The sequence below is a fragment of the Diplotaxodon limnothrissa genome, linkage group LG11 (assembly GCF_057381915.1).
Source record: "Diplotaxodon limnothrissa isolate DT_005_m linkage group LG11, D_limnothrissa_male_GT1.1, whole genome shotgun sequence".
NCBI classification, from domain to species: Eukaryota; Metazoa; Chordata; class Actinopteri; order Cichliformes; family Cichlidae; genus Diplotaxodon; species Diplotaxodon limnothrissa.
This window is the reverse complement of record NC_140606.1, coordinates 34,945,747-34,971,536: the sequence shown is the minus strand read 5'-3', so window position 1 is coordinate 34,971,536 and position 25,790 is coordinate 34,945,747. Positions and strand designations below refer to the sequence as shown.

The 25,790-nt window shown below is 38.8% G+C and overlaps 1 protein-coding gene across 2 annotated transcripts; it reads left to right on the top strand.

Annotated features, from left to right (window-relative positions):
* The first annotated feature begins 1,966 nt into the window (after window positions 1–1,966).
* On the top strand, window positions 1,967–23,842 carry septin7b (septin 7b). Of its 2 annotated transcripts, XM_085366676.1 has the most exons (14): window positions 1,967–2,386; window positions 3,627–3,729; window positions 5,378–5,484; window positions 6,472–6,572; window positions 7,331–7,465; window positions 11,212–11,329; window positions 11,876–11,968; window positions 12,067–12,163; window positions 12,371–12,422; window positions 13,332–13,460; window positions 14,427–14,447; window positions 17,151–17,286; window positions 18,968–19,110; window positions 22,451–23,842. In XM_085366676.1, exons 1-14 carry the CDS (start codon window positions 2,348–2,350, stop codon window positions 22,488–22,490), a joined length of 1,314 nt encoding a protein of 437 aa, XP_085222802.1. In that variant the 5' UTR covers window positions 1,967–2,347; the 3' UTR covers window positions 22,491–23,842. The 2 variants fall into 2 exon arrangements, with proteins under 2 accessions (XP_085222802.1, XP_085222803.1); XM_085366677.1 differs by lacking the exon at window positions 14,427–14,447 and having other exon boundaries at window positions 1,968–2,386.
* The last annotated feature ends 1,948 nt before the right edge of the window (window positions 23,843–25,790 follow it).

The window sequence follows — 25,790 nt, the reverse complement described above, 5'->3', positions numbered from 1 at the left end:
TAAGCTGAACCACTGCCTTTTGATTTTAGATGTGTTGTTGCAAAGTTTGCAAGGTAATCTAAAGATGTTTGTTTATCCTTGTTTTCAATCATCCTGTTAACTCTCTGTGCAGCACATCAGCCCCATACTTTGTATTGTGACTATAGGCTACTGTGTCCCTATCAAATTAAAAAAAAATTGAGTGGTTGATAAATTAAAATAGGCTAGAAATATCAACACATGCACAGTTAAGCACAGCAAGTTACTGCTGATCTCAGAAAGACAAAAAAGTAAAAGTATTTTTTTATATGTCTAGCAGTGATGCTAGTTTTTTAAAGGTGAGAATAATATATGGAGACCAACACAAAATGAGTTTCCCCAGTATATGTTTCCTTGACAGAATCAAGAACCTTTCTGCCATAAAACGGGGCAGAAAATATTTAACTGCCGCATAAAAAACACACGAAAATGCAGGAAATGAAGTGCGCAAAAAATTCATGGGGGAGGATCTCCATAGCCACTAATTGCAATGTATCTTTTCCATTTCTCGAGTAAAACCTATGACCACGTGTAACTAAACTGAGAAGGATGGGAAACTGATTTTACGTGCTCGAAAAGAAGATTGTGACTAAAGAAACAAAGAAAGAATTAGTTTTGTTTCGGCTGTGGTTTATTCTCGCGAGATCACACCAGCACTCAAAGAAAACGAATTGTCATCGCGAGACTGCAGTGGTCCTCCCCTTTGTGATTCACGTACACGTTTACGTCTCATTTTTGGCATAGTTTCGTGGAGTGTGGGAGGCGCTGCGTGCCTCTTTGTGCGTAACTCAAGCAAAAGCAGTGAGGGGAATGTCGGCTTGTGAATGATCGGTGTTTGAGACGGCAGGGAGCGTCAACGTTATGGGTGAGAACGCTACAGGCAGCTAATGTCACAAATTTTTCAGAAAACATTGTTTTAAACTGTAACCGTGATGATTTCAGTTAACGGAGTTCACTATTTAACATTTTGGCTTTCGCTTGGTTTAGCTTGTGTAGTTGTCTGAGCAACCAACGCCCAGTCGCCCGCCTCCAGTAGGATTGTAGCTAGCTAGTTGTTAGCCTCGGTTCGCGAGCAGGCTGCATAACCTAACGGGAGTGTCATTTCCTGTCTTAAGCTCTTCGACAAAGTCTCCCATTAAACGTTTCTATGTGTTTTATGTGCTAACACCTTAACCACCGGTCACTGTTTTTACAAAGCCTGTCTACAAATGTTAGTACTTTGTCTAATGAGCTAAGTTGGTGTCGTATTTCGGATTTAAACAGCTCACGTTAATGCTAAGTTGCATGCTTTCAACCTCAAGAAGCGTTGAGCTGTTGTGGTTTTCGGTTTAGCATTTTTTTCTAAACGTGTGAAAGAATTAAGTAGCACTATGTAGAAAAGAGTATGTGTCGCAGTCGCAAAGCCATAATTTTTAAAGCTCTTTTTTTAGCCAGGAATGGGTGCTGCATTAGTGCGTGATCAATAATTTGATCAAACTCCCATGATTGGAGTATCTGGGTTAGGCAGTCAAAGCCAACTCTGGGGGATGTGGCAAGTTAGGAGGGGGAGGAAGGCAATGCTGCCATCTAATCTGGATTAAAGTGGATCTAGTACCTCAGAGTTCATGTTTTGACTTTTAAGTTCATTAGCTTCAGACCGTGGCCTCTAAGTCAGAATGCTGTACCTGCTCCCCCACCCCCGTGTCGCTGTGTCAAACTGAAACACCAGATTTGGTGTTCTACGGAGCAGAGCTTTCTAAAATCTGCACAAGCAAACTTTAGCTTTCACCTGCCACCACTTCCTTTAGCAGCCCTATCACGAAATACCGGAAAGGAAACACACGGTTGTAGTTTTAAAATGTCGGTTCTCATATTTTCATACTTAAAAAAATTACCTGTTTGGTAATGCCTGTCTGCAAAACCTAATTTACAGTATTTCCAAAACTAAGGCAGTATGATACGGCTGAAATTAAATTGCATTTCTGGTAGGCAAATCAGCACATTATGTCTTGGTATCACACAAAAGACACGTGGGCTGCTGTTGGTGGGCAGGAGATGCTTTGGTGTAAGAAGCAGAAATACTCTTATAGCCACAGGCAAAAAGAAAAATCTGCAGCAGTTGGTGAAGCTTGCTTTATGGTGCTACTGACATTACAGGAGCAAAAACGGGCTTGTATTGCTTAGATCGTGAATTATTTTGCCTGCAGGCCTCACAACTAAAGAAGCTGATTCTGGAGACAGGATAGTTGGTTTGTCAGGTTGTCTGAGATTTCTAAATTATTTTTTTGTTTGTCTTCCTGTGCACTCCCCTGTGATTCTTTGTCCCTGGAAATGTTGGCTCTTCCTGCACATGCTGGGATTTCATTACATCCATCAATGCCAAACAGCTGTAAGTATAAAAAATGTTTCATGCCTGAAATGTAACTGGACTGCAGTATTTTTTTCAGCAGTCTTTTGTCGATAAGCTTCTCAGAATACAAACCAGAATGTGTGATGCTTGATATTGTTTTTCCTTTTTACTGTGGAAAACCAAAGACAAGTGACTGAACAAGACAGAACATTGACAAAAAATAAACTATGGTGGTATTAACTTACGCTGGACATTATAAAGAAAATTTTTGTGGTATTTTTCAGGGTGTGTCGTGGTATTATTTTAAATATTTTAGTGTAACTGGATCTTTATATAGATTTAAAATGACATTTTTTGTCAGACGTAGATCCAATTAAAAACATTTTAAAAAGCCTACTCTTAAGTTTTGATTTTAAAGGAAATATTTCGCACAAGGCTCTAGAGTCATTCTGCCTGTTATACCTTTAACATGTATGTAATGGCACCTTTTTGTTGCCGTTAAACAAATTCTGCCTCAAAAGCTACTTTGAATTAAACTCTTTTTTGAACATAGTCTTCCAAACTTTGTTGCCCAAATGATTTTGCCTCCAGGTAGAAACACCAGTTAGCCTTGAATAGCACATTGTCTTTGCGTTGCCTGGTCTTCTGTCACTGTGTGAAATTTCAGCACAGAATCAGCATGACCAGAAAGGAAGCAAAACAGTTCTCCTTCTTTCGTTTAAAACTTTAAACCTTCCCAACAGCTGACACGGCCCCTGTCTCCGGGCAGCTCTGCTCCCCTTTCTTTATCCTCCATCTGTCTGTATTGTTCTTAAACTCAGCAATGGAGCCCCTCCCAAATGCTACCTGGCTTGCTAACATTACCCAGCATGCCATTCATGACAATTTTTATAGCTTTAGAGAGAGTTTTTTGTTTTAGAGTCTGTGTCATGCCCTGTTGACTAGAGTTAATTTTAGAGTATGTATTGTTGTTTTGTATTAAGGTATATGAGTATGGTTCAAGCCATGAGCGATAAGGGTGATGTGTATGTGTACAGCTCCATTCTGGGCTTTATGGTTTAAATTTATAACACATCTTGAATATTGTGGCTTCTGAATACTTTCAGTGTAAACTTAATCAGTTGCATAATAAAGATGTGAGAATATACTTTTTCTTCTTAATCCAACACAGTGGAGAGTCCGTTTCAATTCAGGCAACATAGTTTGTTCATGACTTTTTGTTTTACACTTTAGAAAATTAGATTTCTTTGTGGTTTAATTTTTTTTAACTTTCTTACAGCAACAGAAGAACCTAGAGGGATATGTTGGCTTTGCAAGCCTCCCGAATCAAGTCTATAGGAAGTCGGTGAAGAGGGGCTTTGAGTTCACCCTGATGGTCGTGGGTAAGAACACACGCTGCTCGCCACTCAAGTTTTCCCTTGTTTTGTTTGAATCATTTCATTGTATTCTTTGCGGTTGGCATTTTAACATCCTTCACTGTGTGGTTTATTTTAGAGAGAGAGACGGGTTTGTGTGTGTATACACAGCCATATTTATACACAAGGGACAGACCCCCAGCTTTGTAGTGTTAATTGCTGAGTCAAAGAGGAGGGGCGCAGATTGCATTCCTGTTCGAATTCATCTCGATGTCAGATCTTTGACACTGTCTCTCAGCAAAGAAGCATTTGGGTTGGAGTTATCTAAAAGTGCACTCAGCGAATCAGAAATGCAGACATTCTTTTACAGCGCTCGGATGTGGTGGTTGACGCTGTGCCAAGATCCTCCTTGGCTGATGAGGCCGTATTTGGAGGGACAGTGTATCCTAGGGTCAAAGCCATTTCCTGTGGTGGGACCAAGAGAATTCATACCCAGCATGCATCTAAGTAAAGCCAGTAAAGAAAACTCTGCGTTGTTAATGCTACGAGAGTGACGTCTCTCGTTGCATTAACAATGCACAGTTTTCTTTAATTATTGCTGCTAATAAATGTTCAAACCTGTTAGTGAGCTGTCTCTTAAATGTTGTTATTAGATAGTTGAAGTAGAAGATCACTTTTGCTCCCCCATCACTTCTATTGCTGTTGGATAGTGACCAAGTGGGCCTCTGGGGGCTGTGAATGCTTCGCTCTGTTTGTAACAAATATCTTCATTTTGGGGATAATTGCTGAAAAGATTAAACAAATGGCTTTGCAACAAGGAAAGAAGAGGAGGTCCTCTGGGCTTTCTGTTGCTTAAATGGTGGCTATTGTTTTTATGGTATCACCCGCTTTCACGGACACACGCACACTCAGCTTTTCTTGGCTCCAACTAGCTGCGAGCCCACATGTCCCTGCAGTGCTGTTCACATACAACGCAATGCGTCACCAGCGCGGTGTGATAGGAGTCAAGGATAAAAGATAAAGGGAAGCACAAGGAGAAATTGAGATGGCATCACCACCGGTGGCTGGCTGGCTGGCAGATCTCTGCATGCCTCATAAAATCACATGACCCAACAACCTGTTCAGCAGCTCATTTCAGAGGCTTGTCAGGCATTCAGATCGCAGTTTCTCGCTCATTGTTGCGTACGGTGATAAAATGTACAACAAACCGATGACACAGTACGAGCTCCACACATTACCCTTTGCTTGTAGCTCTGGCATAAATGGTGGCTCGTTAAATATTGACTTATGGCCATCAGCAAAGTCGGGCAGTGCCAGTGGTCGTTTCCACTAATGATCCTTTTCTCTGGGAGCTTGGACACTGGATGCACAATGGAAAACCAAGCATGAGAAGTCTCCCGGACTCCACAGCCAGCCAGCTGCACATAACAAGAGCCATTGTTCATGTTGTTTTCTTATCCTTTTAACTGGTAACCCAAATGGATCAATGTCTTGGGCAAATGTTACTTGCATCCCCAGTTAGACACATGGTCTTTTCTTGTGTGGAAGATGCCAGCAGTAGACTTTGTATAGCTGTGTTACAAGTGATTTTAAAGCTCTTATTCTGAGTGATACTGTGTCTCACAATCTCACTGTGTTTTGTTTTGGGGGTTTTTTTTGTTTTTGTTTTTTACAGGTGAGTCTGGACTGGGCAAGTCCACATTGATCAACTCTCTGTTCCTAACAGACCTGTATTCAGCAGAGTATCCTGGACCATCACACAGAATCAAAAAGACTGTGCAGGTACACACTGACAAAAATATCTCTTTTAAAATCAGTTAAACCTGCAACAGCATGTGCTGGGCTGAAATAATATCACTTTATCTTTAAGCAGTACAGGTGTTGTGGTATAAAAGTTTTTCTTTATCTGTCCTTGTGGCAGCAGACCTGAATCAGATGTTAAAGAAAATGTTCCACTCCAGATAATTTGAGTTTTTATTGTTTAAATATTGCAGTTATCATTGGGACCGCTTTATCCAGAGAGGTACTGATAATAAACATGAGATTAAAATTAGATATTTTCATTCATTGTCCTATATGTGATAGACGTGGTAAAGCTGAAGGATCACTGTCAGACTCTGCTATTATTTAGTACCAGGCAGCTTTTTGGGGGTGATGCATGTAACGTTTTTTTTCTAAACAAAATGGGATATTAAAATACTACACTAAAAAGTCTTAAAAGCCTGAATGTATGCCATGCAGATTGAGCAATTAAGAAAAAAAAAAAAAAGATTTTTACTATGGTGTTTGTCATCATGAAATGTATCTGAATATTGGAAGCTGGGGAGAGTCATGGGGTGTTGAAAAGGTTTTGTTATTTTTAAATTTTTCTCCCAGTTTGTGAAATTATTCTCACAATTGTTTGAACAAGTCAGACTTTCCGTCAGCTGACCACATGACTTCATGTTAATCTTCCTTGATTACAAAACACCGTCCTAGATCCTAAAAGCCTAAAGTGCTGTGTGACTCTTGCTTCAAAGCCTTTCTGGTTTTTCAGAATAGTTATCAATAGCACAATATGTGAAGGCATGTTGCTACATGCTGCCCATTGCCAAATATTTTCTGTATGAGTTTTGAAATCTTAGATACACTTACCTTAACGTGACGATCATTTTACACCACTCCTTCCATACTGTGTTTTCATTACCTACTAAACAGGTTTGGTTTCAAAGGCGCAGTTTATGGGAGAAGTAAAACTTAGCATTCCTGTCATTCTTTCTTCGTTGACAGGTGGAGCAGTCGAAAGTTTTAATAAAGGAAGGCGGTGTCCAGCTGCTGCTTACAATAGTTGACACCCCAGGGTTTGGAGATGCTGTCGATAATAGTAATTGGTAAGGGTCACCACCACCTTCATTTGTAATCCTTAAAATATCAAAGCTACTCTCTGACATTCCTGATTCAGAAGAAGGGTGCAGCAGTTCCGCAGATTTCAAAAGTGGATTCAAGTGCTTTGTATGTTTGTCTTTTTGGCTCATTATTGTGAAAAATCCCATTATCTGCCAGAATCACATTAATAAATGTCACCTATTTAAACCACTTGATCAACTTTTTATTCTTAATATCTATTTCTCACTATGGGGAGGTGAAATATACACCTCAAAAACTTCTTCACACTTCTTTGACTTATATATAATGTAGAACATCAGATAATTGTAGTGACACATTTATCATGACAGACCAAAGACTCCAGAGTTGTTTTATAGACACACTTGTTAAATATGATCCTTTAACTTCATTACATTTTGCCACATACAACTTGGACAGGACATGATAAAAGCTGGTCTGATGACCCTGTCATTTTGAAAATAACAAATGAGATAGAAGGGGGAAAGAAAACAGTTCTTGGCAATTTCAGACTCCTAAAGTCCACTTATACCTGATTATACCTGTGTGATTATTTATAAAGAGCAATCTAATTGACCTATCTTAAAAAGTGATACATTCCTGCTGAAACAGCTTTTATCCAAGGAATAATCATAAAATGGTTTATGTGCACCTTTGTCACTCGAGTCCACTAGTGAAATGTTTCCCTGTTAAGAAACAAAGACCCAGCAATAACTTAACTGAAGCTGTAATTTGTATTACACAGCTGGCAGCCAGTCATCGACCACATTGACAGCAAATTCGAGGATTACCTCAACTCAGAATCTCGAGTGAATAGAAGGCAGATGCCCGACAGCCGAATCCACTGCTGCCTTTACTTCATTGCCCCTTCAGGACATGGGTGAGTCTAGGACACAGATTCCGTTAAAGACAACTGTTATCAAGAACCTCTTTTAACACTATACAATGCTACTACAAGCATATCCAGAGAGAATTAACCTCTTAAACTGCCACATGATTGTTGGGTTTGAAGTTAGCGGATGAAAAGCATTGGACTGGAAAAGGGAAAAGGTAGTAAGGGGAAGGGTGAACAGTGAGAGGAAATAGTGTAAGGAGGGAAATGAAGGGTCAGTAGTGCCTCAAAGGTCAGTGAAGCAGGGTTGTGAGTGGAAGAAAAGGTTGCTGGTTGAGATCATTGTGCAGCCTGGAAAATTCAGAGAACGGTCGGTAGTGTAGCATTTCCTCCCTGAGCATTTTCACTTAATATGGCTTTCACGGAGGTGCTAGATGTGCGTACTGCTTCTGAAACTAACAGCATTGAGCGGTAGTCATGTTGGACTGCTTAAATTTCTGCAGTAAATTCATATCTTGACATTATTTTTCTCCTACAACTAGACTCCCCCACCCCCACCCCCAGCTGTTGTTGTGAGTGATAATGTGAGACTGAGTCAGCCTGACTTGCAAAATAAGGGTTAAAAGTGGGCCTGTTAAAAGGAGAAATAAGTGTGTGGGGGTTCTAAGCAATACTGAGACGCTGGCTCAATGCCCGGCAGATGATACTGATGACAAAAAGATGACTGTGGAATTTTAATTATAATGTTTATCATTCATAAGCTACCATGTCTTCTATAACAGGCTGGTGTGCTCATATGGCCTTTTTTCTATGTGTGTCTACGTGTCATGGATGATGCATGTTGGTTAAAGATGAGAAAGTGTGAGAGTAGTGAACGTGAGAAACTCTAGTGGTTATTTCCTGCCCTCGGGGGGGAACAAGATAAAAACCTCTTAAAAATGTATTTAAATGCACGAGTTGGTTTTATTCCTTTTAAAGTGAATGGTTGCTCTCTGTCACATCTGTTGACCTTATTGTGTCTGCTGTGTGGCTTTGCAGATTTCATTAATATGCAAATATCGCTGCTTACTCACATGCCTTTCAATCTGCTGATCATGACCTACTGTAAGCCGTGAACCAGGCTCTGTCCTCCTTTGTGTCCTCATCTGCTTTCTGTGAGACATTGTGTTTGTACAAGCCCGCGATCTGTACTCACACAAGCTTTACTTTTATCCTTGAGGATGGGCAGCGTATGCTCTGGCATAAACACAACTGCACACTCACAGAGCACCCCTTCATAACAGAGCTGACTGCTCTCACACAGCCGCACAATGACCTCCAACATTGTGATATGCTCTGGCATTCACAACCCCCGCAGCTAAACCCTGGCTGATGTGACGTCAAGGTTATCTGCAGGTCTAGAAAAGTCTCATAAATCACTGAATTCAGTTCAAGACTTCAAAGTATTGCAAGATTAGCATCCAGGAAGACTTTATTTAAAATACAAGGGAAACTTGAGTGGTTGTGGATTTTGCTGTAGGATGCTATTGATTTTTTTTTTTTTTGCAGCTATTAGATTTTTAGCAAGCAGTGTTACAGAGTGGGTACAAAGTAACTAAATATAGGAAGAAAACAAGCACAGCAGATGTCAGATGACATAAAAGTGACTCACTGTAATAGTGTATAAAGTGATGTGGACAGTGCAGGGTTTAAGTTAACAGCAGAGTCTCTTCTGTGGTGTGTACTGTAGGTGCGAACAGTTTCCTGCCATTGTGGTAGTAAAGCAGAATCGCTCTCTTTAACAAAGTGCAAAGTGTAATTTGTACCAAGGGTGGTCGGTCAATGATGAATAGCAGTTAATATAATGGTAACATTTCCATCCTTCAATTTTTACCACAATTTTTTTTGGATCCAAATTGCACTAATGCATGAATTATGTATAATATTAAATCTAGGTCATATTATCAATATTAATTTACATGATACCTTTACATAATTGTGTCAGTATATTTAAATCCTTTCCTGCATCATTGGTGACGTGTGTGGCGTAGCAGTTAGTGCTGGGGCCTTTCTGTGTGGAGCTTGCCTGTTTTTTCCCTGTGGCGCGTGTGCGGGCAGAGTGGTTTCCTCCATAAATCCAAAGACATACATTTTAGGTTAACTGGCGATTCTAAATTGTCCCTGGATGTGAGCTGGATAGAGTGACAGAATAATGTGCTTTTCAATATGTAGTTAAAAATGCGTCTTGTAGTCTGAAGAACCTTGAGTGGTCAGTAAGACTAGAAAAGCACTTTATAAATGCGAGTACATTACATTATTAACATAAAACTGAATTTTTTTTCCATCCATCTATTTTTCTGTTGGTTAGTTTTAGGGAAACGCTGACTGGCTACATATTTGTATTGGCTGACATTTGCATAAGTTGACATGTTTTCTTTTATCTGATTGGCTGTTTGTTTTGTCAGACTGATTTTGTGCAAGCTAAATGCTTATTTTTTTTAAGATAAGGTCTCCCTGGAAATGATTCAGAATAAATTACCCAAAAAATTGCAAAAACTTAAAAGGATATTAGCATTAGGATTTATACATCTGTAAAGTCCCAGAATCGCACAAAGAACGCATCCTGAATTATAGTCATGCCTTAATTTTTCTTCAGAGACATGAATGACAAATATTGGGTTAAAAAATACTTTTATCAGCACAGCACAAGATCAGTTATTCTGGTCTTCTTTGAGCTCTTGATTATTTAACACGATTTAACCCTGATGTTTAGAAGAATTATTTAGCTTTTGAAATGTATTCATTAAAATGAACTTATTTCAATACCAGTTTTGCTAATGCTGTACCACTTATGATTTCCTTTCTCCCTCCCTTTCTTTGATAAAATATGTAACAATATTTGTACAAGACAGTGTGGGAAATATGTCTGTCTGGGTTCCACATTATTTTCTTCTCAGTAAAGAGATAAATCTGGGACACGTTTAGCTTAGCCAGACTGGTGTTAAATCACAGAGGGCGTTGATGGACTGAAATTCCTGTGGTTATTTTGTGTGGAGTCAAAGTTGGGAAAACTCCACACCTTCGGACCCTGTTTTCAGGAATTTAATGCGTGATTTCTGTGATCTTTGTGTGTGTGTGAAGTCGCTAAATTATCACTCAGCATGTGCCAATAAACTGTCTGCATTGTTTAATGTATTATCAAAGTCAGAGATTACCTGTGTGTTTTCACCCATACGAACTTCCTTTATGAAATGGACTCAATTAGGTAGCTTTTCATTGCTGCATTGCATCATTGCAGATTGTCTCAAAGAGTTTAAGAGCAGCACTGTGTTGTATACAAGCCTGCATAACCACATGATATCAGTCTTATCTTAAAGCATCATATTCTATTTCAAGGCACATTTAGACTTTAACCTCAAAGAATCAATAGAAGACATGATTGTGTTTGATAATAAAATACAAAGTGAAATCCAAAGGTACTGTGGTATTTCTCCAGCTCATAAACAACCAAAAATAGCAATGCCTCCCCATGACTGAGAGGTCATATTCCCAGATATTACAAACATAAGGTGTAAAGGAGTTCTATATTTAGTTTAGCTCAACTTATCTAGTCTACAAAAGAGCCGATCAAGAAGCCGTAGTCAAAAACCAGTCTGCCCTCAACTATCCTAGTAGCTTCTATATATAGCGAGGAGTATACACAACAGTAGTTTGGCAGTTTATTTTATGCTTTAATGTGCTGCACTGAGTCAATGTGTCTGTAAACGTCTGGCATTATTTCAATGAAATGTAAAGCTGTATTTTGATCTCTGCAGACTGAAGCCCCTCGACATCGAGTTTATGAAACGGTTGCATGAGAAAGTGAATGTGATCCCCCTCATCGCTAAAGCAGACACTCTCACCCCTGAGGAATGCCAGCAGTTTAAGAAGCAGGTCAGTGGTTTCCACAGCTGCAAAGTCCTGCAGAACAACTATGTCAGAGGCTCCTTTATTTATTTATTTTAAATTCCCTTGTGGTCATTGGCATGACTGATGCCGAATGATAATAGAGTAGAAAACACCATGTTTGGTGTTGCATTTGTCAGTGAATACAAAAACAAGGTGGTATTGCAGAGAGCTAAATTTAGCACTGCGTTTCTATGTAGTGTCCTGAGCATGGTGGTAGTAGGTCTACACAACCTTTGTGTGTAAGGTTCTTTATCCTTTTTGTTAAAAAAAAATGTCATCAATCCACCGTAAGATCAGTCTTCTGTTTTGGCCAACATTGTAAACTTAACTTTGTGTTACAAATGTAGCTGGTGTCAAAGACAACTTACCGTAACACTCACCTGCTTGGAATCCCTCCCCCCCCACAAAATGTTACAGTTACCAATATAAACAGTCCTCTGAACAGACACATTACAAATGACACCCTGACCTCTTGTTTAACCATTTTCTTGTCTGTCAGAATGACTTAACGGCCTTCTTTCCTCCTGATAGATCATGAGGGAAATCCAGGAACATAAAATAAAGATTTATGAGTTTCCTGAGACGGATGACGAGGAGGAGAACAGATTGGTCAAAAAAATAAAAGTAAGTGTCTTCTAGTGTGTTGTAACCACAGGTTCATATACTTGAAATACTTAAACAAAAAAAAAATCATTGAGGGTAAATGCTTTGTTTTTTGCTAGGACAAGTTGCCACTAGCTGTGGTAGGCAGCAACACCATCATCGAAGTGAACAGCAAGAGAGTTAGAGGGAGACAGTACCCCTGGGGGGTTGCAGAAGGTAAGAGACAGAATGTGTAATAAATGCATCTAAGCAAATGAAAAGAGTCTTATGATGGGACAGAGTTCCTAGAAACATGTGCATGCATGTTTCTCTGCATGGTTTATTGGATTAGACTGCAACTGTTACTTGAGTCTAAGCTACAAACAAGATTATGTAAAAAAAATTTATCCTGATAACTGACTGATGTCTTACTTTTCATTACAGTTGAAAACAGTGACCACTGCGACTTCACCATCCTCAGGGATATGCTCATCAGGTACTGAATAAAAAAGACCTCATGATATAACCCTTGTTTCCTACCCATAGACCTTATTACATCACTCATTAGTGCATTGCTTTGGTGTTTTTAAATTTTCATAATCTAAAAAAAAAACAAATATTCTTTTTCAAAGAACACAATCAGTGACTGGACAACCAGCCCGGTCTTATTTTGAAAGTTCCGTTCTGGCCTGTCCCATCTCATGTTTCCCTTGCCAGGCACACTGGTGTAATATCAGTTTCACTTAGTTGCTTTCGCAGAGAGAATCTTGTCTCACACGGGTATGGGGTTAACCCGGGGTTCAGATAGTTAATGTATCATTTTTCCACCATTACCTGTTTTTGTAATTTTGTTTTGAATTTTTGATTGACTAGATGGTTTTCGTGTTTACCTCAGTTTTTAAAGATCTATTTTTAATTGTTTGTAGTGGGGTTTTTTTGTTGTTGTTTTTTTTAAGTAGTGGTTTAAAATGTTAAAAGTTCCCAGTCTCGTTAAACACCTGCACAAAAGTCTCTCCAGGGTATTTCACCACAGTGACTAAGACTGTAACTAAAGACATTTCCTGAGGCCCTATATCATTTAAGTTGGTTTTTGTGTTCCTCAAAAACCTTTTTTTTTTTTTTTTTTTTTTTTTTTCCATTTAACATTTAAGGTTTAGTTGGATATAAAAAAATTGGGTCCAGCCTACCAGTTTAGACTGCAGCTAATGTATGTACATACAATGTATGTCCCCTTTCTGCTCTGGTGATCTTCTGCATCACCAGCTGCAGTTTAAGCCAGTTCATCCTCAACTGATAATGTTGCACGTTTTTCAAAGTAACTACGATTATCATTAAGAACATTTAAAAAAAATAGTATAACTCGAAGCGCAGTTAAAGTATATATATTCTTCTTTTTCCACCCCAGAACTCACATGCAGGACCTGAAAGACGTGACAAACAATGTCCATTATGAAAACTATCGCAGCAGGAAGCTGGCCGCTGTCACCTACAATGGAGTGGACAACAACAAGGCTAAAGGACAGCTGTCCACCAAGTAAGTCCTAGACAAAAGGCACTAGACACATCAATTGTAGCTAAAGGGGTTGAGGTTACCTCTGCTGTTTAACTGCCCGAGTAACAGCTGCGTTTTTCAACCTAAATTTTAAAGCCTTCTGGATTTAGTATCACATATAATGAAGCTAATGCGTAGCACTGAAGGAAGGGTATACCAGAAAGCATTGTATGTTTAGAGCACACACAGTGTAGATAGTGTATTTTAATTAAGTTAATAGAATCAAGTTGATTTCTGCTGATTCTGATGTTGCAGAATGTGTTGCAGTTTTGTGTTGAACCCATTTCATGCATACTTTTTGATATTTCATGTGTTTTGGACTTTACATAAGCTTAATTTTTCAAATTTGCATGTGTTAACTTAAGTGGAATAGATTTCTGAAAGCAGTGGGATGAACATTTGCCACATAGGAGACTGCAGATGGCTGTGTTATCACATTATGTAATCATATCCTTATTTTATTTAAGTATATTGGTTCCAGGCAACAGGGAAAGACAAAGCTGGAGGATGACTTCTTTCACTGAACCTTGTGATCGCGATTTGTGAAAAATACTGATGTGTTGTTGTTTTTTTTAATTGTAGTTTATCACTCTACTAATTTTCCACTGATTTCAAGCTTGGATTCAAAACACAATGATTAATTGTCATTAATACATTCATAAGCAAATGGCTAACACACACTGCTAAAACTCTAGCTCCATGTTGCTGATGCTAACACACAGCTAAACATTTGACCGACGGCTGAGTGTGTCTGACACGCAGCTCACAAAGCTGACACTTATTTTTTCCACACTTTTTTTTCCATTTTGCAGTGAAAAATAGCTTCAGTCACAAACTAATAAGTGTTGTTTTATTTTAGTGCATGATCTCATCATTGCATGCTTTGTGTGTGTGTGTGTGTGTGTCTGTGTGTTTGGTTGTGTTTTTGTTTTGTTTTTTGTTTTTTAGACTTGACACAGTTGATGGAATGTAAGTCAATTTTTTTTTTCAGTATTTTTGAGACCTATAACATCTTCATCTTCACATCCTTCCTCTCCTCTCCTCTCCTCTTTGGCTGTATTTGGGTGGTTTCTATCCCCCTTGTTGACTTTGGTCTGCCCCCGCCTACTTTTTCCTCAGTAAAGGTTTTGAGGAGGAAAACTGTGAACGGTCTCACCTCCTGGTCAACATAGTTTACCAGCCAGGACTGTGATGCTTTCAATTTTTCCAATCGACAATTTTTCCACTTCTATATAGTCACTGCTGCCTCCACCTGCTGCTGCTGCTTGGATTAGCAGCAGAGACCTGCGCATGAGATGTTTTAAGCGGTTACCAGTACTGGGCAATATATCACTTTAGCTGACATTAGCAACTTAAGCAATTATTTTCACTTATTTAATACTTTTAGAAGACAGAAATAAAGGTTTACACTGCACAATTGTTGTAAATATTAGCAATTTAACTACAAATTTTAATTTTAGTAAAAAAATGAAGGTTAGTACGATAACACCAGCAAACTGTTGTTTATTCTCCCGATAAAAATTGCACATATTCACCTTAGTTTTATCATCCGTACTCCACCTTAAGTGACCCTACAGTTTGAAAACCTCTGGTGTACTAGATAAACGGGCATTACACTTCCTCTGTAACACATAAAACTGGCTACACCAGATATGAAAGTAGTCTGACTGGTGCATGTGTGCCACTCTGCAAACATAAATCTGGAACACTTCTTGTTCTGTCGCAGAAATGTTTTATTGTGTGCCTATTTATTTAAATATATTAGCAGAATAGTATGCAGACAGTAACAGACATCTGCATTTATTCTCACAGTACCAGCCGGCAGATGCTTTGTAACTGTAGACAGTCTACCTCAGCCCACAGATGTTCGTGTTGGGTGTTTAGCTTTTAGTCCACATAAGCTGGTGGAGTGTAACAGTTTCACTTCCTTGTCGGAAAGGACAGTCTGACAGCAGGTGAAGCTTTGAAAATGTTCTAATTATAGCGTGCTCTTGAAATGAGGCAGACAGGTATGCGAAACAAAAATATCTCTGGCAGCCTGTTGCCTTTCTTTACGAGTAGTCTACTTTGAAAATCTGAGACTGAAGAAGTCACTTGGATGAGTGACGAAACGTTTCTCCCACAAAACGCTACGTCCAGATGAACAGAATCAACTTTTTGGAGATACTTTGAAAATCAATCTATCACCTGACCAGAATTATAAAACCTGACTCACTCAATCAGCCTAGCATTTTAAAGTTTGTCAAAACCGGACTTATGTCTAAGTTATGTTGATTTGTGTTAGGCGGCATGCATGATGACTAAATATAGAAAGTATCAGGCTTAAAGAGTTGAGAAAACCATTTCTATTAAGATTTAAAGTTTTAAAGACTTTTAACTCTCCAAACTAATCTGCTAATCTGCTTCAGCAGGACTGGGGGAAAAAAAACATATTTACATGAATATGTTCATTAAAGCCCCTTTTCCATTAGTACCTACTCTGATCGGCTCGGCTCGGCTCTGATCGACTGGTTTTCTTGAGTAGCACCTAATGTGTGTGGTTGTCATCATAGAAACAAGGCCCTGCATCCTGTTACATAATTAGTACCGGTATGTGACACAAATGCTACAACGAAGGTGGACGTTGATGCAACAATATACCTGCTGCCCCTTTTTTAAATAAGTAAATTCAAATTAAGAAAAATGTGAAAATAACTTGTGCCAGCTGAGAGCTGATGATTTCAAATCAAACACCAAAGCTTCTCCTGCTGCCGTGTGAAACTACTTTTTAAATGAAGAATATTAAAAACGTGAAGAAGCAAGAACCTAGCATCCACTAGCACACGTTTTGTGTGTGTGTGGAGGGGGGGGGGGGGGTGTTGTTTGTTTTCCCCCTTCAGATTTGTTTAGCCTCCCTGGGAAAAACAACACTTAAACATAGAAAATGTTTACAAAAATGACAAAAAAAAAAAAATCGGGCGTCTCTCCAGTTGTCATTCCCACAAGCTACATTCCTCGTAAGCTCAGGTAACCGCTCCACATTCTTCATGACAGGTCTCTGTTCACTTACACTGCAACAAACCAGCCTGGTGAGCTTTACTAATGTTAATCCACCTCCACTCGCTGTCAGTGGTCACAGGTTCCTTGCATTAACTTTTGGATCCCTCCTCTGGTTCCCAAAATTGGTTTGTGGTTGCTTTCATGTTCTTGTCGCAGCCTGGGATCCTCCATTCCTAAATCTTTACCTGTGCCTCTATTTTTCTCCCTCCTGTTGTTTTTGTTTGGAAAAAAGGGAATAATACTGTAACGAGATTTCCTTGTAGTTATGAAAATGTGCTGTATAGATTTATTGTTTCTGTGAGCTCAGCAGACGACAAATTTAGTTCTAATAAAATTACTTTTAAGGTTTGATCCAAACTGATGCATCTCATGGTTACATTTCAAGCATTGTCCTGCTTCTCTCTCTGTGATGTTCCAGCCTGCATGCAGTAGTATCTGGAGGAAAGGAAATGCTGAAATGAGACTTTAATTTGCAGACAAAACTGACTAAAAAAGCTCACATAATTAAGTCATTCTACTGATTAGAAACATTAGTAATACTGAATATACTGATAAGTAGGATGATGCTAGTCACATTCTGTAGTTCACGTCTAAATTTCTGTTTGTGCATGTTTTCGCGTGCTTCCTGTACAGGAGTCCTCTGGCCCAGATGGAGGAAGAGAGACGAGAGCATGTGGCTAAGATGAAGAAGATGGAGATGGAGATGGAGCAGGTTTTCGAGATGAAAGTCAAGGAAAAAGTGCAGAAGCTCAAAGACTCTGAAGCAGAGGTAAAACACACAGGCTAATGAATTCTGCAATTCATGCAGCAGTGAAGTTGCCTGTCTGGGCTCCTTCCTTCCTCTTATGCTGACGTGTTTCAGCGGTTAGACGTGTGAGGGGAACTCATGTGCACATGAACGTTGCTCTTTTGCACGCAGGTTTTATTCCTACGTCTCCCAAAACAATGTTTAGAAAGCAGATGTTTGAATGTTTGAAGAGATAATAGCCTTCACATCCAGTTTAATACAAACTGCTACTGACAGGAGACTGGCTCCAGATAGTTATAAAACTGTTATTAGACCAAATGTTATTAAAATATACCAATTCTGTCTTTGAGTCATCCTCAAAACTTAGTGAGCTCATAATGTTAATAAAGTAGATAATATTCTACCAGTGTAGACAAATGTTTATTTTCCTTCATTTCATATCTCTGACAGTACGTATTGAGACTTGGATTCAGTTCTTAAGTCTCCTCTCTCTTCTGCATTTCTCTAAAGTCTTTATTAGCTCAAAGTCCTCCATGAACAGCTCAGTTTCACCAGCACCAAAATGTAAATGCAACGCCCTCTATAGCACGGGCTATAAGTCATGTTTTAAAAGATGTGTCCCGTTTGCGGTTTATATGTGAAATGCAAACACCGACTGGTGTTGATGTAGCACTTGTTGTCTCATTAATACAACACCAGTGGTTATTTGAGAATTTGCTCAGTTGAGAGGATGTCAGTCAATCCTTCATCCAGCCTCTGTCTCACTGAAGTCCTCAGTGATCAGTTCCTGTGATACCTTACAGACCTCAACATTTGTCCCATCAGAGCACTTCGCTCTTAAAATGCAGACTTGTGGTTCCTAAAGTTTCTAAAAGGTTTACTAAAAGCCAGCACCTTCAGGTATCAGGTGGAACCAGCTCCTAGTTTGGAACTTCCTGTGATACACTGAGAACCTCCTCTTCCTTCTCTTTACTACTGTGGCTTTGTGTCTCGTCCTTTTTACTCTTCTCTTTCACCCTTCCACCCCAAATAGCTTTGGGAGATCTTCCACCGCTGTTGTTAAGTGCTGCTCTTTACCTTTAAAATTTAAATCACCATGTGGTGATTGGTGTTGGGAATTGGTGCTTTATAAATATATAAATATAAAAACTTTAATTAAATAGCAGAGTGTAGTCTGAGGCTACATCCCTAGTTGATATCTTAAAAGTATTTAAATTACATCACTTTTTTGTGTTAGATTAAATATTCTACATAATTAATCTGTCACTGTAATTTAAATAGAAGTTGGAGTCAAAGTTATAAATAAACCTTCAGACTAATAAAATTTTAATTGAGCTTCTGATGATTTTCAGGATCATTCGCTGTCCAATTTCCCTCGAGGTTAAAGTTTCAGCTCATTTCTTTCTCTCTTTAATCAGCTGTGTTTTTCTCTCCTGTGAGTGTTAAGCTGCCACTAAACTGAAATTTAGCCATAAGCTCGAAAACATTAAGAATTAAAATATAAAAACGTGGTCTCACTTTGACACTATGATTGTCTCTTTATAGGATTATTCATTCTCCTTCTGTGTAACTGAGCCTGTATCAGGAACACAGATAAAGTGGCAGTTCACATTTCTGTGTGTGCAGCACTCGGCTTATTTCCTGCATGTGTGCCACTGCCTTCAGTCCAAAGTGCTTACAGCGTCCTCTGTTCTGTTATTAGCTTCAACGGCGTCATGAACAAATGAAAAAAAACCTGGATGCTCAGCACAAGGAGTTGGAAGACAAGAGACGCGTGTTCGAGGAAGAAAGGGCAAACTGGGAGACCCACCAGCGCCTGCAACAGCAGCAGATGGAGGCCACCAGGTACAGCACACACACCGGGGCTCAGATCGTGTATATATGCATCATCATAGTCACACCCTGTGGTTCAGCTTTATGCAAAGTTTGTGCATGCATCACACATTGCAGGGTTGGGGAATAAATAGATTAGTGGGTTATGTCTTTTCATTTTCTTAGATTCTGCATTACACTGCATGCTGTTTATTTTTCAGACTCCCAGCCCTCTAAATACTTGATTGGATTCAGCCTTTATGCTGTGTGTGTTTATCAGGAAGTGTGTCAGCTTCAGGGCCAAACAACAAAACGGAAGCAAACCATCTAACAGGAGCATAAAAAAGCTGCAGCAGTGTTTTTTTGCTTCAGTGAAATGTGGTGTAGTGAGTGAGATTGTTGTATGAATGTAAATTTTTTTTTGTGCCATTTAGGGTATTTAGCAGGGTTGCACTCTATGGTATTTTTGGCTGAGGGTAGATGCAGTTCACTGTGTTGTAAACACAGTGGACTTGGAGGCAGCTTCCTATGTCTTAACTTCCTTTCTAATGAAGTTTAACTACTTTACCTAATGTGCACAGTATAAAGGTTTTCTCGCTCTGTAATAAATTCATGTGCACATGTGGCTGTCTGCTGCTGTGTTTGTGCTGTTAGTCCTTTTACTTTGCAACAGCAAAAAAGAAAAAAACAGAAGATATAATGTTGAAAGAACTTCTGTGTAGATGAATGAAACTCGTCAATGTTTATTTGATCCTAGTTGTTTTCGTTCTTCTTCCTCTTCACGGTGAGCTCGACTGTGGTTGTTTCAGTCCCTGGACATGGACTGCATGTGAATGGATCACTGTAGTCTCCACAGTGGCCAAATTTCCATTATAATCCTCTAAACAGAAGACTATGGACCCATGCAGGACCACACCCTTAAAATGACACATCAGTAAAAAGGCAATAAGTACAAAAACGATTGTTGACAATGTTTCACAACATTGAAAAAAATAGCATAACACTTAGGATTTTTGAGAAGGTACCAACAGTATCATGTATGGTCAATAATTTTGGTAAGTGGTAGCTTAAAAAAAAAAAAAAGCAGCCTAAGACTAGGGCTGGGCGATATGGCCTAAAATTCATATCGCAATATAATTTGAAGCATGTGCAGTAACGATATATATCACGATATATTCTTTTCTTCTGTATAACGTATTTTCCACACTATAAGGCACACTTAAAATCCTTTAATTTTCTCAAAAATCGAGAGTGTGCCTTATGTATGAATTCTGGTTGTGCCTACTGACCTCGAATCAATTTTGGCGTGCAAAAATCTGTATAAATTTTTTTTAGTACAACTTTGGTAAGCTGCACTGCTTGATGGATTGTCAGAGCATTACGGCTGCCGTAGTGAGGAGCTTCGTGGAGTAATCTGGGTCCATTCAGTGTTGCCACCTTAGCGACTTTGTCGCTATATTTAGCGAGTTTTCAGACACCTTAGCGACTTTTTTTCTAAAAAAAAAAAACAAAGTCGCTAAAAAAAAAGACAAGCGTATCGCTTTTACTCTCAACAAGCAGCGGGTGCTGTAACGCAGTCAGTTCTTCTTTTACTCTTTTACTCTTATGCTGTTTTGTGGATCACAAGGTTTAAAACTACTTATAAACACACACACACAAAGTAACTCCACCAGAGTGCCTATTTTGGGTCACTTTTGCCGGTCCAAGCCCAGGTAAAGGAGCAGGGTTGGAATTGTGACATTAAAAAAAACAATAATTGCTAAAAGAAATTTAATTTGTAGTTCTAAATAAACTCTAAATGCATTTAGGACGTTTTTTTACTCGATGTCTCTTCCACGATGTTATTTCTCTCTCAACAACATAGGTTACAATTAAGCAAATTAGGCGATGACGTCATTTAGCGACTTCTAGCGACTTTTAGGACAACCGATTTTCCTTACTGAGGAGTTGGCAACACTGGGTCCATTACTCCATTTACTTCAGATCCCAAAGTCAAACGAACACTAAGAGTTAAAAACGGTCTAAATTCTTTCATCTTTAATTAAATCATCAGCGTTGCTGCTTTAACGGGTGTAACAATTAAGTTTAACATCCATGCGTCCATGAAAACAGAATTTATTAAATTTAACGGAGTTAAAAGTTAACAGGAAGTTAGCTCGCTGGTTTACACCCAAACATTTTATACCATGTTCTGACTGAGAGATTTTTGAAACTAATTAAAACGTACAGCTCTGCTACCACTTCCAACATAAATGAAGACAGAAAACTAAACAGCAGTGGCATTTGCAGGGTTACTGAAGTTGGACTACCTGGTATATAATGATGTGCTACGTGATTGCTAGCGACACAGCTATGTTAGCATAACATTAGCACAGTGAAGCTGGAGGATGAACGCCAAGTTTTTTTTTCCACTCGATAAAATTTAACGTGAGGGATTCTGGTGGTCAGGGACAAATGCAATCGCATAGCAGGGTGCTATACACGGGCCAAACTTCAGTCAGGAGAACAACTGAGATTATTCATCCACAATACGAGGTTAGTTATTAATATACTGCAACAACATGGGAATAGAGCAGCCGCGAGAGAATTCAACATTAATGAATCAATGTTACGGAAGTGGAGGAAGCGCAGTTTTTGGCTTTCCCCATATTTCAAAAGTGCTTCATCTCTTTGCTATGACTGTCGCCCGGCATAATTTGCAGATGATAATGGTTTTAGCCGCTGCCATGCTTTCGACCAAAACAGGCGCAGCTTGATGACGTCATCAACATGCGATAGAGCGATATAGTCAAAATCTCTATCGTTGGCCAAATTTATATTGTTTATATCGCCCACCCCCACTAAAGACTGTTTATTCTGCCAAAAATGAAAATGGACTTTAGCCAGCTGGACCAGCCAAAGGTTCTCATTCTTCTAAACCAGGGGTTAATTTTCCCAAGGGGCCACCAGTGCAAGTTTATAAAGGGATAAAATTAATATTGAGTAGAACTGAGTTCAGGCGCTCAACATTCCCAGTTTCTCATGTAGCTCTTTGGGAAAATTAACTGCCCACTCCTGCTCTAAACCAGGCTTTGAGCTTCGAGCTTGTATATTATTTGATAATTTTACTTGAAATGTGATTTGGATAAATTGGGCAAGGGAGGTCACTCAGTTGTGATATGAATGGGTTTATTGTTTCTTCTTTATCGGCTCACATCACAGCAGACAGAGCCTCCGTCAGAGCGTCAAGAACTTTGAACAGTGTTGTTAAAGATTCAGCAATCATCAAATGAAGTGGTGTTTGTTGTTTTACACAGTTATAACCTACATATATAAATAAACATGAAGTGTTTGTAGAACAAGTGTCACTGACTTTTCCCCTCTTCTTCTTCAGGACCCTGGAGAAAAACAAAAAGAAAGGCAAGATCTTTTAAGGACAGTCGGCAGGACCACCGCCACTCGAGAAATTTATGTTTGCCAATGTTGCCAGTCAGGACACCAATGTGTGGCTCTGATGTTACCCCACCTCCTCCCAATCTTCCTCTATCCTCCCCTCTTCTCCCCGCTCTCCTCCCCCTCTTCTTCTGTCCCTGCTCTGTCTGCCAGCACAGCTGTGCTCCTGCTCCCAGCTGCTAGAGGGCGCACTGGGGGCATTTGTGGGTGTGTGAGGGGGCCTGGGGGGGGGTCTGCATGTAAGGCCAGAACAGCCTCTGCAGAGCCCCCTGGCTGCCTAAGAACAGCCATTATCTTCTTCATCATCCTCAAGGAATGTTTACTTTCCATATTATTTTAATTATTATTATTATTATTGTTGATGTTATTATTGTTATACTAAATACTGTTCTCCACCCCCAAATCGGCTGCTTTCTTTCTTCCCAAGGTTGCTTTTAAATGACTGGTGTGTGTAGATTTATCATTTACCGGGGGCCGCGCCAATGTTTATCTTTTGCTTTAATTTTGTGCTGAATAAATCGTTAGAGAATGATAATGAAATGCTGAATATGGAATATATACCAATAATCTTTATAAATGGCGGCCAAATTTCCCCAACCTTTAAACATCTGTGTTGGCCCGCAGTTTCACAATCGGTTCATCCCTACAAATACCCACAAGTACAATCAGTTTCTGTTGAAATGCTTGTTTACAGGAAAAGTTAACGTATATGAACATTTAACCTGACCTTCAAATGTGTATCAAAGTAAGAAAAGGACAAGGCATTAACGAATCCTTTGTTTTGTTTTGGTTTTGAGTGTACCTGTTAAACCTGTAACCCTCGTCCCATCAGCGCAGCAGGCTAGAACGAAACACTGTCGGTAGAAAACACGAGAAAATGCACCTTGGGCCTTTTTATAGATAACAAAAAATGGCTAAAGCTTCTTTTTTTTTTTCCTGAAATATAACGCTTTCTTTTTCTTGTGTGTTTAGCTATGTTCACTAGTCTCGGACCACCATTTATATTGTCATAAGTGTTACATTTCACTTTAGTTTATTTTTATATATACCGAGCCAGCTGAAGTAATAACTTCTTTTGTATGTTTAGAAAAATCCTCAGAGACTTGACAGCTGCGTGTCCACTGTTAAAGAAAAACACTTCCAAATATTAACAGTGATTCTGGACACATAGAAAAAAATAAAATAAAAACAGCCCACATGTTATTTCAGTTACTCTGCGGAAACCATCAGTGGGAAATGAAGAGTCAACATCACATTTTGCTTTGGCTATGTACTCCATCTCTGTATTTTTAATTTTATTTTTCATTTGTAATGTACAAAGTCACTTAATAAACCTGTGATATTGAAGAGTAAGATGGATTTATTATGAGAAAACGTGCTCATTATGAAGTGGGGAGAACACCAGTTTTGTGACTGAAACATAAACATAAAATAATGCTTTTTATTTAATTTTTTTTATAAAGCCCCTCAATTTAAACACGTGCTCTGGTAATTTTGAATTATTAAATGATTTCTATGGTGGCAATATAGGACACTGTTTTACCACTAGGTGTCGCTCTGTGCACTTTAAGTGTTAGGGCGATTTTCAATGGCACTAAATGTTATATTTTATACATTAAATAATATGTACAGACTATAAAAGTTGAATGGAGACAAATCACACGGATGGAAATTTAGTTTTTCTCTCCGATCTTCAGCCTTGAATCGACGCCGGGTCACAGAGCTCCTGCGGGGATGAAACCAACAGTTGACCAGGCAAATATAAGCTGATGTGAGACTAGATTTATGAGAGTGTTGCGGGAAATATACCTTAATCCCAAGAGCTTCTCTTCCCCATCAGACCCACAAAGGTTTGAAATTTGTGCCCTAGAAAGAAAAACAGCATTTCGCCATATATATATATATATATATATATATATAAATAAATTTTTACCTCTGAAATAATGCTGAACTGAAATGCAAAAAATAGAAAGTTATAAAACTTACGTTTACGTGCCGTCCGTGTTTTTCCTGTTTGTGAAGAATTAAATGGATGAGTGAACTCTCTCTGGGTAGATGAGCAGTTTAAAACATAAATCTGCATAAATTTGTTCAAAATGCCGTCATATCGTCTTACCAGACTCCTTTCTCCCCATAAATCCAAGATGTTGGCGAGATCCTGGTTTTCTGATCATTCTAACTAAAATGTCTTGAATTTCTTTAGAGTTTGGCCATTTTTCCTTATATGAGACAAACACAAGCAAATAAAGACGTTTAATATTAAACATTCTCTTTTTTCCATATGAGAAAAAATACAATAGAAGCCTGAAACCGAATCCAAGAAATTATTTCATTAAAAGGTTTTGAGCGTAAGCATTAATCATAATCACATACTTTGTTTTAACTTTCTTTATACGTACTCTGAAAGGACGCTGGCAGCAAAGAAAGTGCCAGCAGGTTTATAAAATTTTACCTCCTCGATGTCTTCTCTCCAGATGTCAGCATCCATATCTTGACAGAAAACGTTTGACAGAAGCAGCACAGAAATGAAAACAAGTTTAAGCGTTTCCATCACTGCAGACTGTGTGTACTTAGCCAGGAACACAGATAATAAATATCTGTGTGCAAGTGGATCACACCTCACTGCTGAGTTTCAGATGAAGAGAGCAACATCCACGGTTCTTTTGCCGAGGTCCCTTTACGCAACGTTTGCGCGCTTTTACGCACAGCTGTGTGAGTGAAAGATGAGGGCTGATGCTCATCTCCGGCAATTATTCTGAGTCACTTGTTGCACGTACGTCTTCTAAATGGTCTTGTGTGACTTGTTCAGAGAAATGTTTTGAACTGGACTACTTTAACACTGGCTAAAATGCTTATCAGACTACGCTATATGATATAATTGGAACATCTTCACAGCACATGGAAAATCGTTAAATTAACAGTAAAAGAGTCAAAAACTGGTTACGGACAAAAAGTGTGTGATCATGTATGAGTTGTATAGTTTTAATGTTTTATTTGGGAACAGAATGGTGTGAATGTGTAAGTTTGGTGATGGAGTTTTTATTATGAATGAATGATGAATTTTTATGAATTATTATGTCTATTTTTTATGCTTAAGGACAACAGATGGAAATTAGCCCTTGGCTATAATCTGGTATGTTTACATTCATGTAATTTTTAGTTTTACATTTATGTTCATTAACATGCACTGTCCTAAATAAAATAAATAAATAAAGATTAAAGGACTCTGATTTGTGCATTTAGCAGCTTATTGTTGCTGTATGTAACCACCACTTTTTTAC